A 15,612-nucleotide genomic window follows, 5' to 3' on the forward strand; every position below is an offset into this window, starting at 1 on the left:
CGGGGGTCGCCCACGCTGTCTAAAAAGGAGAACCTGGTCTCAGTTCGGAGCTTCATCCTGCACGTGGGACAACAGGGCGGGGGCGCGAGGGAGGACAGCCTCGAGGAAGCCCCGGGTCTGGCCCCACTCAGAGATGTCGCCTCGGCTGGACGCCCGTCTCTGCGGCAGAGAGTGCGGAAGCCTCGGGCCGCCAGGCTCCCAGGGCTGCGCTTCTCCCACCCAGGAGACCCCTGCAAATGCAGCCCCAGGGGGTCTGACTCCCGACGTCAGCCAGACGGACACGGATCGTGTGGGACAAACAGCAGCAGAAGGTGTCGGGGCAGAGAGAACACTCGGCAGAACAATGCCGCCGAAGGAGAGGACGGAAATTTCGGCCAAGGCCTGCTTGGCGAATGCAAAAAGAAGCAATGGGATTCACGAAGACAAACTCGAGGCTCAAGTGCGAGTGCTGAGGGAAGAGAGCAAGTGAGCAGGACAAGGCAAAGGAGGTGGGCCGGTCTGGCCAGTGACAAAGGAAATTGAAAATAAGACCCTGTCTGGTGACAGTGGAAAGAGCAGGAGGAAAACCAGAGACCCGAGAAGGCAGGGAGGGAGCTGGGGAGAGAGGAGAGGCACCACAGAGCAGAGGTGGGGACCTCCCGGAGCCCCAGGGAAGAAACGGCATCTTGTCCCCAGGGTCCCCGGCAGATGGGGCCCGGTGCACCCCCAGCACTCGTCCCGGAGCCGCCAGTCGGGCCAACATCTCTGGCTCTCGGTGCCGACTGACACGTAGACAGTCTCGTGTTATTTTGGGATGGGGTTTTTAACTGTATTTTAAAATGCTCTTCCCAGCCTATTACTTTGGTAATTCATTTTGGAGCTGATTAATTTGGGCAGCATTCAAAACTAGCCAGTCATCTGGGGGGAGACAGACTGGTCTCCGTGTCTTACCGCTAGCGGGAAAGCAGCACCCATGGGACACGAGGGAGGGACGAGCGACAGGCGACCCAGCGTCCATCTGCAGCCGACCTGCCCTTCCATGATGAAGGTGGCTGAGAAACGGCTCCAGACGCTCGAATGTCCACAACCTCGAGGTGAAACAGCCACAGAGAAGCCTCGGCCACCAGAAAGGTGTGTTAGGTGTCCCTTAAGCCAGGGCCAAGCACCAAAAGTGTGTGTTAAGAACCCTCAGCTCACGTATGTGGACGTTTTACAAGCAGCAAGAATCAGAGCGGGAGGCGGACCTGGGTCCGAGCGCGTCTGAATCCTGCCTCACTCCTCGCAGCTGGCCGCAGGGGACATCTCAGAGCCAGACCGAGCGCGGTGGACAGTCCAGGCGAATCCTGGGAAATGACGTTGCTGACCACACCGATTGGCGGGGCAGACAGGGGGCCCGAGGCAGGGCAGGAAACCTGCGAATTTCATCCTTGTACAAGGCAAAGGAGTGAAGCATGTTGTCTGAGGAAGCACAAAGGATACTGTGGAAAGTTATAATCATAAAGGTACCCACTACACACAGAAAATGGCAAAGAAAATGACAGAATGCGGAACTTTTTGGGAAGTACTAATATAAAAATTGATTGAGACCAAACGGATCTATGGTAACAATAAACGTGAGTGGTCCTGACTTGCCTATTAAAAGGAAGAGACTTTCAAACTGGATCACAAAACAAAACCCATTCTACATAGCACATGAGTATCACACGTAAAATGGGAAAAGTCAAAAAAGCTTGAGCGAAATCCGGGGCAGGCAAGTTCAAGTCTCCCTCTGTGATGACATTCGGGCTCTGTGCTGGGAGCAGACGGTTCTCCCGGATCCTCTGCCCGCTCTCCCAGTCCTCTTAGGAGGGGGCCGAGGGAGGGAGGGAAGGCTGTCCGCGGTCCCCAAGAGCGTTTTGCAGAGGGCCCCTGTCCACTGTCTCTCTGAATTCTAGGAGACTCTCTGAGGGAAGATGCTATTGTCTGTAATTTGCAGTCGCGGGGACTGAGGCTCACAGCACGTGAGCACCTTTTCCAAGGTAACTGCAGTAAAGGTGGAGCTGGGCTTAGCCGCGGTTCTGCAGACCCCAGAGCCCCGGCCTTTCCGCGACTCCAAGGGGAGCGGACCGGGCCCACCTGCTGCGGGTGCCCCAGGGAGCAAAGCCGCTGCCACTCGTGGGCCGCACGTGTCCCGTGGGGCCGGCACCTCGCACGTGTTCTTCCTGCTCTGGGACCTGAGGGAGCCGCGCGCCCCGAGAACGCGCTCTCTGGGGCTCAGTTTGGGTGTCCAGCCCCGCCCAGGGTCCTCAGGGGCCTGCCAGGAGCCCGGGCCCTCTGCCCTGCCCCTCTCCATCCGCTGGAAATTTGTGGCCCAGGAGCTGCGGGAGCCGCGGGCGGAGTCAGAGGGAGGAAGGACCTCTGGTCCGGGCAGCCCCAGGGCAGAATCGGGAAAGATGCCGCACAAATGCGCGAGGCGAGGGGGACGAGCCACGCAAACTGCACGCACAGGCCCTTCTCTGCCAGCGAACCCCGACTCCCCGCGCCCCCATCCAGCAGAGACACCCGCGTGCCCGAGACACCCGCGTGCGCCCCCGGCGTGCGCTCCTGGGCAGGGCCGGGGCAAAGCAGAGCCGGCCACACACGGGGGACCCTGGGCCCTGCCACCCACACAGCGGTGCAGGACGAGACCGAGAGGCCAGCTGTCCCTGAAAGGCGGGGACAGCTCCGCGAAGGCCCGGTCCAGTCCCAGGCGGGCCTGGTGGGACGCGCTGGCCGGCGAGAGTCGGGCAGGACCCTGCGCAGCCCGGCTGGTCCGCGGAAGTGGGAGAAGGCGCCGGGCTGAGGCTGGGGACAGGCAGGCAGGGCGGGCGCGGCCCCCCACAGTCGGGGACCAGGGACAGGAGCAGGTGCTTCCTGGGGTCTGCGCGGCCCCCGCCTCCTTCCCGAGCAAGGACAGGAGAGGCCCCAGGGCTGAGACCGTAGGAAGAGGAGCCTCGGAAAGGGGCCGGGCGAGCCCCCTGAGCTGTGCACCCCCGGCGAGTCTGAGGGCCGGCGGACAGCAGTGCTCCCCCCCAGAGAGCAGGACCCCAGCCCAGGAGGAGGGGGTGGTGGACCCCTCCCCACCCCAGGCCTCAAGCCCAGCCGCCTCCGCCGCCCACTCCCCGCAGGTCAGACCCAGACCACCCTCCTCTTTCAGCCCCTCCCCAGGGAGCCTCAGCCACAGGGTCCTCAGCCCCACCCACTACCTCTCACCTGGGGCAGGTACCACCCTCCTGAGGGTGACTGTCTGGCCCAGTCTGCGGAGCCTCCCTGCCTCCACGCACCTGTCACTTTGGGTGTCCCTGTCCTGCCCGCACCCCACGGGAGCCCTTAACCCTCTCTCCACAGCCAGGCTTCCCCCAGACTCCCCAGCCCCAGCTCACATTGTGCCAGAGGGAACCTTCTAGAGTGAAACTCTAAACAAGCCCCCCACATCCTCCAGCCCCTCCGAGGGCACTTGGCCACAAGTGGCTGCAGCCACATGGACCTGCCTGCTGTTCTCCCTCGGCCGAGCCCCAGGGCCGTTCCCCTGCCTGCAACTACACCTCCCCAGCAGGACTCCAGGCCCCAGCCGCCCCGTGGAAGCCCCGGCCGGGGAGTCCCAGGAGGGGTGAGTGCAGACAGGCCACAGGGGAGTGGGCTGGGACGGAGGGCGGCCTGCAGGTGGGGGTCCTCCCCCTTCGACTGTTGCTGCCCAGCCAGGACCATCTGCCCCCGTGCAGAGCCACCTGGGTGCCGTGGAGAAAGACCTTAACTCTGCACAGCACTGCTCGGGGACACGGGAGAGACTTTCTCAGCTCGGCCTCCCTGAGGTTCTGCACGTGGGCTTTTTAGGGATAGTTTGGCAGGAGAGGGATGAGGCAATGAGGTTCATTAATTGGGGCAAAATTTTCGGGGTGTAGAACCCTTCTTGCGTTGTTCTGTCCCTGGGTGGCGGTTCCAGCTGAGTGGATTCCTCAGTGTGGGCCGCTGGCCCGGGCAGGGCCTGGAAGAAATCTCAGAAACTACCCCTAGGTTTCCAAAAGGTGAGAACCTTCGTGGCACCAGCCGTGTGGCTGCAGAGTGGCAGTTACAGACAAGCAAACCGTGGCTGTCACCATCACTTCGAGCCAAGCCTGTGCCACAGCTCTTGCCCTGTGCCCCGTTACTGATTTGTGTAAAAGGCTGTTTTGGGGCCACCCTGCCCCTCCCCCTGCACCCATCAAGGGCACAGCTGAGACCCCCGGCCAGGACCAGCAGCTCCGAGGGCCCGGGAGGGGGCTCAGCACTCGTGGGCACATGGAGAGCCAGGCCGGGCTGCTGTGCTGGGCGAGACCCCTGCCCGCCGGACCACCCTGTGGGTCGGATGCAGTGAACAGGTGGGATCAAGTCGGCGCTGCCCGGCTCCGCAGATGGGAGCAGAGAGAGACACAGCCCGAGGGGCACCAGCGGGAATCACCTGCCTTACGGGGCCCGGCCCCTCGAGGGTGCCCCGCACCCACCACCCTGGGGCCTTAGCGGTGAGCTCAACCCCGCCCACAGCCTCCCTTTGCGCTGGGGTTTTGGCCGCGGTGATTGACAAGTGTACAAAGCACCTCACCCGCCTCTGCTCCCTGGGCTCCCTGCGCAGGTTTCTGCGCCCCAGCTCAGGGCTGGCTGCACCTATGCTCACCTGGAGGGCTGGGGCCAGGGCACCTGGTCTTCGGGGCACAGTGGGCAGCCAGGTGAGCTGAGCCAGGCCAGGGGTTTGGCCTCAGCCTCGGGAACAGGAGTTCAGGGAGGGAGGGGAGGAAGTGTTTTTGTGCAGGAGAAGCAGGAGGGCAGAGGCTGTGCTACTGGATCTTCGATCACTGGGGCCAGGGCACCATGGTCACCGTCTCCTCGTGTGAGTCCCCGCAGCCCCTGCCAGCCTCTCCGCCCAGCACCAGGCCAAGTCCCCAGGGTCCACAGCCGCCATCCCTGGGGCCCTTAGCCCCAGAGTCAGGCTGGGTTTGGCCCCGTCAGGGACCCGCCCTGAGTGGTGACCCACCTCGAGTGGGGAGAGAAGCCGCAGAGACAGGGCCTGGTGGGAAGGAGAAGTTGTGGGCAGAGCTGGAGCCTGGCCCCCAGTCACCGTCACCTGCCTGCCCCCCCAGCCTTGGGGCCATGCTGGGTGCAGGGACTCAGCCTGGCGGGTGCAGCGGCCCACACAGGTGCAGTTCATGTCTGGGCGGGAATGGGGGCTGGGGCCCTGTGTGACGCTTTGGATCTCTGGGGCAAAGGAGCCCTGGTCACCGTGTCCTCGGGTAAGACGGCTTTCTTCCCGCTGCCTCTGTCCTGGAGCTGGGAAAGGCTTTTCCATGGGTTCCTTGTTCTGTGGGACCGGGGGCCGGGGTGGGGTGTTCTGCAGGGGGGCCCTCCGCTGCAGGGTGAGGGTGGACAGAGCCCTGCCCGTGTCTGGGGACGCGGGGGCCTCAGGAGCGGGGCCTGCGGCCAGCCGGGCAGGAGGGTGGGGTTTTTGTACACCCCCTAACGGGGCCCCTGGCAGTGTGACTACTTTGAGTACTGGGGCAAAGGGACCCTGGTCACCGTCTCCTCAGGTGAGTCCTCCCCTCTCCCTCTGCCACTCAACTCTGGGGGGTTTTTGCCGCATTTGGGGGGAAAATAAGTGTGTCTTGGTCTCGGGCCAGGAAGGACTGGGGACAGTCTGGGGGCTCAGGAAGGGCCACCGAGGGGCCGGTGGCTCTCAGGGCACAGGGCAGAGGCTCCAGACCCTCCCCCTGGACTCGGCAGCCAGGGGTCTCTGTGCCCCCTCCCCACGGCCCACCAAGGGGTCCCAAGGACTCAGCCGGCACCGGTTTTTGCCGAGTGCCTGGCACAATCGTCACAATGTGACTCCTGGCTTGACTTCTGGGGCCAGGGCACCCCGGTCACCGTCTCCTCAGGTGAGCCCTGGGAACACTCGGGGTTCAGGGTCATGGGGTCAGTCACCCAGAAGGCATTTTGGAGGTTGGGAAAGGGGTCTGAGGAGAGGGGCCCCACAAACGGGGCTGGAGGGGCACCCTCCCTGTCCCCAAGTCCGGCCCAGGTATCTTTGGGTGGTCCGGGGTGACCGCTCTCTGCTCTGCTGGGGTGGGACGGCAAGGCTTGTGCCCACCGCGAAGCACCTGCCTCCCGGGGGCCGGGCCCGGCCAGGGCCACTCAGGCCCGTGTGTCAGGGTCGGACTCCCCAGGCCGGCAGTGGCCCGGCTGCGAGGGTGGCCCAGGAGGGGGTCCCAGGACCCTCTGCCCCAGGCAGGGAGCGAAGTGGGCAACAGCCGAGGAAACTGTGACTCGGGCGGCCGGCTTCCGTGTGATGCCCAGAGACCTGCAGGTCTCTGGGCGGCCGGGGAGATGCCAGGCAGCACGCCAGAGGTTTTTGGTGGGTGACAATGGGGATTCCGCCATTGTGACTACTACGGTATGGATTACTGGGGCAAAGGGACCCCGGTCACCGTCTCCTCAGGTGAGTCCTCCCCTCTCCCTCTGCCACTCAACTCTGGGGGGTTTTTGCCGCATTTTGGGGGAAAATAAGTGTGTCTTGGTCTCGGGCCAGGAAGGACTGGGGACAGTCTGGGGGCTCAGGAAGGGCCACCGAGGGGCCGGTGGCTCTCAGGGCACAGGGCAGAGGCTCCAGACCCTCCACCTGGACTCGGCAGCCAGGGGTCTCTGTGCCCCCTCCCCACGGCCCACCAAGGGGTCCCAAGGACTCAGCCGGCACCGGTTTTTGCCGAGTGCCTGGCACAATCGTCACAATGTGACTCCTGGTTTGACTTCTGGGGCAAAGGGACCCCAGTCACCGTCTCCTCAGGTAAGAACGGCCACTCCATGGCCTTCACTTTCCCCTCTTGCCTGGGGGGGGGTTTCTGAGAAACTGGGGCTGGTCCTTGGGACCTGTCCCCGAGGGGACCTGGGTGGGCCAGCCAGGACGGATGGGGACCCGGGGACTTCGGAAGCCTCCATGGATTTTCCGAGGCCTTTGGAAAGTGGGAGTCACATCGGCGTGTCTGGCGGAGGGACTGAGCCCCTGGAAGAGGGGCCGGGGGCAGGGGGCACATGCGGGGAGGTGCTAGCAAGGCCCGGACTCTGGGGCTGGCGGTGCTGAGTTGTTGGAGGGAGAGGCGGTTGAGGAATGTGTCCGACAGTGGTGTTTGGAGCACAGGCCTGGCGTGTGGAGTGCGCGCGGAACATTTTCGTTAGAGTGCCGCTAGGTTGTCTCTCCAATTCTTTAGTGCTTAGAGGAGAACTGTCGAGTGCGCGAGCCCAGAGGGGAGGGTCTTGGTCTCGGCCAGAGCGAGGGGTGCTTGAGGAGCCCCCGAGAGGGCGGCCGCAGCCCTGGTGGGGACTGGGGGGCCCAGAGCTCAGTGCTAGGGGGCCGCTTCCAAGAGGAAAGGCTTGTCCCGCAGGGGCACGCACGCTGAATGTTAAAGACCTGTGCTCTTGGCAGGGGCTCCCGAGAAAACGGCTGAGGACATTGTGACTGAACGTGAGAGACTTTTCAAGTATATCTACTCTTGTTAAATGCCAAAGTATTTAAAATTCTTATCATCACTGAATTGACAAGGGTGATGCATGTCTTTCTGGCAGAGGCTGCTACGGGCTTAGCTGAGAAACGCCGTGCTGTGGTCCCCAGCGCGGGACTGAGTTTTGACAATAACAAGTCAGGTTCATTTTTTAGATGGACTGAGCGAGGCTGGGGGCAGATGGAGCGTGACGGTCAGGGTGCCGCCTGCGGGCGGGGACACCTGCAGCAGGTGGCAGGAAGGAGGTCACACCGAGAGTCTATTTTAGGAAGCAAAAAAACACAATTGATAAATTTATAGCTTATGGTTTTGAAGAAGTGGTTTGCAAAGGCTTTGCCCAGCCCACAGATCTGAAAGTCTTCCTCTGGGCAAAACAACACCTGGCTCGTTTGCATTTCTAAAATAAGGCAAGGCTGGCAGAAACTGGAAAGCTTCCCTTTTTAACTATTTGAATTTAATTTTTTAATCTTAACTTATCAGCTTCCAGTTTGCTCAGAATGAGCTTCTCAGCTTCTAAACTGTATTCATTTTTAGAGTAAGATGTTTAGGAAATTAAACAGTCTTGGGGGAAATTTATTGGTGTAGTCATAAAACTTTTTAAATTACTGTGTTTGTTATTCCTTCACGTAACAATTAGTCGCAAAGCTTTTTCGCATACCCCAAAGCATTCTTTTTCTTTAATGTTTACTTTTAGTTACTATGGGTACACAGGAGCTGCCCACATTGAAGCATTCTTTTTACAGTGGCTGAGTTCGCAGTTCTTAGGTTTATCAGCCTCCTCTCTGCGATTTAGGAGAAACACTGTGACGTTCTGAGACAGTTGCCTTCATTTCAGTCTTTTTCAAGACCAGTTTTCAAGTAATCGCTGTAGGATAAGCGTCAGGCGAGCTGTGTGTGGTTGTCCGGCGCTGTTTCAGTTAGACCCGTCAGCCGGTGGAGTGACAGCAACTCAGGCAGATGGTGGAGAGAAAGGGACTTGGGAGCAGCTTAGACGGCAGCTCCTGCGCTGAGCCGCGGGCTGGGCCTCTGAGCGGAAGGCACGCCCTGGCCCCGCGGGGGCCGAGCAGGCTGCCACCAGGCCTGGCCTTGGCCTCGGGTGTCCCGGCCCACGCGGAGCTGGGAGCGTGCGGCGGTGGCTCCGGCCACCGGGCCGACTGGCTATCCGTGAACCGGCTGTTTCTCACGGACTGGGAGGGCTTCCTCCGCGCCGAGACCCCACGGGACCCTCCAGCGACGCGGTAAGACAGCGGCAGCCGCCACTGCCCAGTTTGCTTCTCTGAAAAGTCTGTGTCTGAGGTTCTGTTTCTGCATTGAGGGGCTTCGTCCTTTATTGCTTGAGGAGGAGAAAGAGGCTCGTTCCCGTGAGTCCTGCGAGTGACCACGCTCGGGCCCCTCACGGTTCCCTTTTCCCACCGAGCATTTCAAGGACACTCTGGCATGAGCTGCTCTGTTGCCTGGGAACTGCTGATTGCGTGGCTTGTGGGGACTGAAAACACGCAGGCGGCACGTGCATGGTCCCTATTGGAGCTGCAGTGAGCTTTGGCCTTTAGACCATCGCTGTGCCCTCGGGGTAGCCCGGGCCTTCCCAGTGATGTACAGCGACCATCACGATTTTAGCTGTCGCATTCAGATAAAAAAAAATGCTTTCCCGGTCATTTCTAGTGCTGACTTTTATCTAGAGGGCATTTGAAGCCAGGGGCTTATTTTAGACTCAGAAGGGGGCAGTTCTGGCCAGGGCCTGCCGCAGGGGGTGCAGGTTCCCAGGAGAACGTCCCCGACGCTCTCCTGTCTCAGTGCAGAGCGACCCTAAGGCAAGAATAACTTTCATTTCTATCATAAGAAAGGCTCCCAAACTCTTAAATCTCTCAAGATGTCTTCATGACTTTAAAGTTGCCAGGAAACATTCTACCCAAGCAGGGGAGGGTGGTAGGGACGGGAACAGCTCTGCAGCCAACACCGCAGCGTAGCCTGGCTGGGCCCAGGGCTCGGGAGGCCACCGCAGGGAGACAGGAAGGACAGCAGCCGGCCAGGCCCCCCAGGAACCCTGCAACCAGGTGGCTTTAGCTCAGGCAGAGGGGCCTGCTGGGCCGCCCCTTTGCAGCCACTACCATTCTACCTGCTTTCAGGAAAGGACGAGGGTGGGCAACGCCAGCTTGGGCAGACCTGGCATAAACAGGACTGGGCCCGGCTGGGCTGAGTTGGGCTGAGCTGGGCTGGGCCGGGCTGGGCCGGGCTGGGCCGAGCTGGGCTGAGCTGAGCTGGGCTGGGCTGGGCTGGGCTGGGCAGGGCTGAGCTGGGCCAGGTTGGGCTGAACTGGGCCGAGCTGGGCCGAGCTGGGCCGAGCTGAGCTGAGCTGGGCCGAGCTGGGCCGAGCTGGGCCGAGCTGGGCTGAGCTGGGCCGAGCTGGGCTGAGCTGGACAGGGCTGAGCTGGGCTGAGCTGGGCTGAGCTGAGCTGGGCTGAGCTGAGCTGGGCAGGGCCAGGCTGAGCTGGGCAGGGCTGAGCTGAGCTGGGCTGAGCTGGCCTGGGCTGGGCTGGGCTGAGCCGGGCAGGGCCGGGCTGAGCTGGGCAGGGCCGGGCTGAGCTGGGCTGGGCAGGGCCAGGCTGAGCTGGGCAGGGCTGAGCTGAGCTGGGCTGAGCTGGCCTGGGCTGGGCTGGGCTGAGCCGGGCAGGGCCGGGCTGAGCTGGGCAGGGCCGGGCTGAGCTGGGCTGGGCAGGGCCAGGCTGAGCTGGGCAGGGCTGAGCTGAGCTGGGCTGAGCTGGGCTGGGCAGGGCTGGGCTGAGCTGGGCTGAGCTGAGTTGGGCTGGGCTGAGCTGAGCTGGGCTGGGCCGGCCTGGACTGGGCTGAGCAGGGCTGAGCTGAGCTGGGCCGAGCTGGGCTGAGCTGGGCAGGGCTGAGCTGGGCAGGGCCAGGCTGAGCTGGGCTGAGCTGAGCTGAGCTGAGCTGGGCAGAGCCGGGCTGAGCTGGGCTGAGCTGAGCTGGGCAGGGCTGAGCTGGGCAGGGCCGGGCTGAGCTGGGCTGAGCTGAGCTGAGCTGAGCTGGGCTGAGCTGAGCTGGGCAGAGCTGAGCTGGGCAGGGCTGAGCCGGGCAGGGCCAGGCTGAGCTGAGCAGGGCCGGGCTGAGCTGGGCTGAGCTGAGCTGGGCTGGGCAGGACTGGGCTCAGCTGGGCTGAGCTGAGCTGAGCTGAGTTGGGCTGAGCTGGGCTGAGCTGGGCTGGGCTGGGCAGAGCCGAGCTGAGCTGGGCTGAGCTGAGCTGGGCAGGGCCGGCCTGGACTGGGCTGAGCAGGGCTGAGCTGAGCTGGGCCGAGCTGGGCTGAGCTGGGCAGGGCTGAGCTGAGCTGGGCTGGGCTGAGCTGGGCAGGGCCGGCCTGGACTGGGCTGAGCAGGGCTGAGCTGAGCTGGGCCGAGCTGGGCTGAGCTGGGCAGGGCCGAGCTGAGCTGGGCTGAGCTGAGCTGGGCAGGGCCGGCCTGGACTGGGCTGAGCAGGGCTGAGCTGAGCTGGGCCGAGCTGTGCTGGGCTGAGCTGGGCAGGGCCAGGCTGAGCTGGGCTGAGCTGAGCTGAGCTGAGCTGGGCAGGGCCGGGCTGAGCTGGGCTGAGCTGAGCTGAGCTGGGCAGGGCCGGGCTGAGCTGGGCTGGGCAGGGCCAGGCTGAGCTGGGCTGAGCTGAGCTGAGCTGAGCTGGGCAGAGCCAGGCTGAGCTGGGCTGAGCTGAGCTGAGCTGAGCTGGGCAGAGCCGGGCTGAGCTGGGCAGAGCCGGGCTGAGCTGGGCTGAGCCGGGCTGAGCTGAGCTGAGCTGAGCTGGGCTGAGCTGGGCTGGGCTGAGCTGGGCTGAGCTGGGCTGGGCTGAGCTGGGCTGAGCTGGGCTGAGCTGTGCTGGGCTGAGCTGGGCTGGGCTGAGCTGGGCAGGGCTGGGCTGAGCCAGGCTGAGCTGAGCTGGGCTGAGCTGTGCTGGGCTGAGCTGGGCTGAGCTGAGCTGGGCAGGGCCGGGCTGAGCCAGGCTGAGCTGAGCCGAGCTGAGCTGGGCCGAGCTGTGCTGGGCTGAGCCGGGCTGAGCTGTGCTGGGCTGAGCTGGGCTGAGCTGAGCTGGGCACGGCCGGGCTGGGCTGGGCTGAGCTGGGCTGGGCAGGGCCGGGCTGAGCTGTGCTGGGCTGAGCTGGGCTGAGCTCAGCTGGGCAGGGCCGGGCTGGGCTGGGCTGAGCTGGGCAGGGCCGGGCTGGGCTGGGCTGAGCTGTGCTGGGCTGAGCTGAGCTGGGCAGGGCCGGGCTGGGCTGGGCTGAGCTGTGCTGGGCTGAGCTGGGCTGAGCTGGGCTGGGCTGAGCTGGGCTGAGCTGGGCTGGGCTGGGCAGGGCCGGGCTGAGCTGGGCTGAGCTGAGCTGGGCAGGGCTGAACTGGACTAAATTGGGCTGAATTGAGAGAAGCTGGGCTTAGCTGAGCAGGGCCGGGCTGAGCTGGGCTGAGCTGTGCTGGGCAGGGCCGGGCTGAGCCTGGGCTGTGCTGAGCTGGGCAGGGCTGAACTGGACTAAATTGGGCTGAATTGAGGGGAGCTGGGCTTAGCTGAGATGGGTTAAGCTGGGCTGGGCTGAACTGGACTGGGCTGGACTAGGCTGGGCTGAGGGGGCTGTGCTGGAGTGTCTTGGCCGACACTGTACTGTTCTTGGTGATCTTGCTGGACTGGGCTGCTCGGGTTTGCTACGTGTGCACAGGGCTCCCCACCACACCCAGCCTCCCTCTGACCTCAAAGGGGCCCGAGGTGCCTGGTCAGGGGGCTTCGGGGGGCTGCAGTGAGACTGGGCTGGCACAGCCTGGCTGGGGGAGGGCTCCCCTCCACGTTGGCCGCCTCGTGTGGCTCCCAGCTTCATGTCGGGATGTGGAGCCTGGCCCTCCATGTGCTCGGAGCTGAGCATGCCAACATGGCGCTCCAACGCCATGGAGGGAAGGCGGAGCCGGCGCGGGCCCAGCGGGATGGCAGCCAGATCCATGGGGACAGGAGGGCTCGGTCTGCCTGCTCCCCACCCCCAGGCCTGCCCGGGCGCTCGGAGCTGTGCTCTGCAGCAGGTGGGGGCTCCCCACCCCCCAGCAGCCGTGTACGGGGACCCTGGGCCACATACGCCGTCAGCCCCATCACCCGGGGCCTCTGAGGGGCAGCCGCGGGGGCCGGGGGCGGGCGCAGAGAGAGACCCCTGCCTGGCGGGGCCCAAGGGCACAGTGCCTCACCCCTTCCCTTCTGTCCCCCCGCGTCCTCAGGGAGCTCGGCGCCCCCGTTGCTGTTCCCCCTGGTCTCCTGCGACAACGCCGTGCTGGACACGGTGGTCGTGGGCTGCCTGGCCCGGGACGAAAACTTCCTGCCCGACTCCATGTCCTTCTCCTGGAACTACAAGAACTCATCCGCCGTCAGGGGCGTCAGGACCTTCCCGTCTGTCCTGAGGGAGGGCAGGTACATGGCCACCTCGCAGGTGCTGCTTCCCTCCAAGGACGTCCTGCAGGGCACAGACGACCACGTGGTGTGCAAGGTGCGGCACAGCAACGGCAACAAGGACCTGAACGTGCCGCTGCCAGGTGAGAGCTGGTTGCCCCACCCTGCCGGAGGCCGGGCCAGCCAGGGCGGGAGGAGCGGCGGGGGGGGGGGGGGGGGGGGGGGGGGGCCGGCCGGCCTGACGCCTTGTCCCCTCCCAGCAGTGCTGGATGATCAGCCCCCCACTGTGAGCGTGTTCATGCCACCCCGAGACGCCTTCTCCAGCACCAGCACCCGCACAGCCAAGCTCATCTGCCAGGCCACAGACTTCCGCCCCCGGCAGATCTCCGTGTCCTGGCTGCACGAGGGGAAGCCGCTGGCGTCCGGCTTCACCACGGGCCCGGTGGAGGCTGAGGCCAAAGGGTCTGGGCCCTCGACCTTCAAGGTCACCAGCATGCTGACCATCCGGGGAGAGCGACTGGCTTATCCAGAGCGTGTTCACCTGCCGCGTGGATCACAGGGGCCTGACCTTCCTGAAGAACGTGTCCTCCATGTGTGGTGCCAGTGAGTGGCCTGTCCCCCAGGGCAGCACCCACCCTCACTTCACACATGCACACGCACACGTGCACACACATGCACGCACTCATGCATGCACACATGCAGGCACAAACATGTGCACACAAACAACACACACATACATGCACACAGGCATGCACACAGGCATGCTCACACACATGCACACACACACATGCACAGATGCATACACATACATGTACACAGGCATGCTCGTACACGTGCACACACATGCACGCACACATACACACATGCATGCACAGATGCATACACATACATGCACACAGGCATGCACGCACACTCGGGTCCTCTCGGGTCTGGCAGACGCTGTCCAACACGCCATCTGCTCTCTGACCTTTGCTCTCTGACTTTTGCCCCCCCCAGGGCAGGGCGGGCGGGGCCTGCAGTGGGACCCCAGGGCAGGGGGAGCTGCCCCCTCACCTGGACCCGCACCCGCCAGCCCCTGAGACCAGCGCTCTCTCGCCCCAGGTCCCTCCACGGGCATCCGCGTCTTCACCATCCCGCCCTCGTTTGCCAGCATCTTCCTCACCAAGTCCACCAAGCTGTCCTGCCTCGTCACCGACCTGGCCACCTACGACAGCCTGAGCATCTCCTGGACCCGCCAGAACGGCGATGTCCTGAAAACCCACACCAACATCTCTGAGAGCCACCCCAACGCCACCTTCAGTGCCATGGGCGAGGCCAGCATCTGCGAGGACGAGTGGGACTCGGGGGAAGAGGTTCACCTGCACTGTGACCCACATGGACCTGCCCTCGCCGCTGAAGCAGAGCGTCTCCAAGCCCAAGGGTAGGCCCCCGCCCACCCCTGCCCGCCCCCGCCACGCCCCTGCGCCCGCCCCCCGCCCTCACACCGCCTCTGCCCACAGGCCTGGCCCTGCACAAGCCGGACGTCTACCTGCTGCCGCCGGCCCGGGAGCAGCTGAACCTGCGGGAGTCGGCCACCATCACCTGCCTGGTGAAGGGCTACTCCCCCGGCGGACGTGTACGTGCAGTGGATGCAGAAGGGCCAGCCCGTGTCCTCCGACAAGTACGTGACCAGCGCCCTCGATGCCCGAGCCCCACACCCCGGGCCTCTACTTCGCCCACAGCTTCCTGACCGTGCCCGAGGAGGACTGGAACTCGGGGGAGGCCTTCACCTGCGTCGTGGCCCACGAGGCCCCTGCCCAACAGGGTCACCGAGAGGACCGTGGACAAGGTCCACCGGTAAACCCACCCTGTACAACGTGTCCTTGATCCTGTCCGACACGGCCAGCACCTGCTACTGACCACACTGGCCTGCCCGCCAGCCCTGGCTCTGGGCGGCCAGTCGCTCTATGTGTGCAAACTAACCGTGTCAACGGGCTGAGGCGTGCATCTTATAAAAATTAGCAATAAAAAGATCCCTTCAAAAGACACTGGTCCTGAGTGCACGACCCTCTCACCTGCCAGGGCTGGGGCTGCGCTGCACCCCCCCAGCCCCCGCCCCGCACACCACCCTCCACCACAGCCCCACCCTGCCTCGCCCCCCTCACACCTCTGAGCAGCCTCGGGAAGCCCCGCACACCTGGCGGAGCCCCGGCACGCCGTTCCCCCTGCTGCTTCCAGAAGGACACCTGACAGCAAGGCCACACGGGCACAGACAGCACACATGCACACGGGTGGACACACACACACATACGTGCATGAACTCATGTGCATCTACACACATGCATGCAACAGAGACATGAGCATGCATGCAAACATGAATGCATGCACACAGGCATGCATGTGCACGTGTGCACACATGCAGGCACGCACAGGCCAGCCCCACACACCTCTGTCACGCAGGGCCTGTGCCCGCCGCTCCGTGCTCCCGTGTCCTGCTCCCTGCTCCGCGCTGGCTCCATGGCTTCGCGCCCAAGGCTCTGCTTGTCCTGTCTCGGCCTGGAAAAGCTCTCACCGGCCGGCCCCACCTGGGCTCTGGCCAGGGCCTCCGTGCCCAGGCCCAGGGCAGGGGCTCAGAGGGCCTCACTGGGCCGGGCCGGCTGCAGCTGCCCAGGGAGGCCCAGGCCTGTGCCGGGTGGGGTGCCC

At 64.1% G+C, this 15,612-nt stretch overlaps 1 pseudogene and 2 gene segments (V, D, J or C); all 3 read left to right on the forward strand.

Moving 5' to 3' along the window:
* Positions 1-4,827: 4,827 nt before the first annotated feature.
* LOC123621545 overlaps positions 4,828-15,612 on the forward strand; it is a 70,503-nt gene continuing 59,718 nt past the window's right edge. The window contains 1 exon segment of the C gene segment in view: positions 4,828-4,861. Coding sequence covers positions 4,843-4,861 — 19 coding nt within the window.
* LOC123621654 overlaps positions 5,177-15,612 on the forward strand; it is a 39,331-nt gene continuing 28,895 nt past the window's right edge. Inside the window, 1 exon segment of the C gene segment in view lies at positions 5,177-5,261. Within this exon segment, the coding sequence occupies positions 5,192-5,261 (70 nt within the window).
* LOC123621499 lies at positions 11,983-14,957 on the forward strand (annotated as a pseudogene).

The sequence above is a fragment of the Lemur catta genome, chromosome 1 (assembly GCF_020740605.2).
Source record: "Lemur catta isolate mLemCat1 chromosome 1, mLemCat1.pri, whole genome shotgun sequence".
Lineage (NCBI taxonomy): Eukaryota > Metazoa > Chordata > Mammalia > Primates > Lemuridae > Lemur > Lemur catta.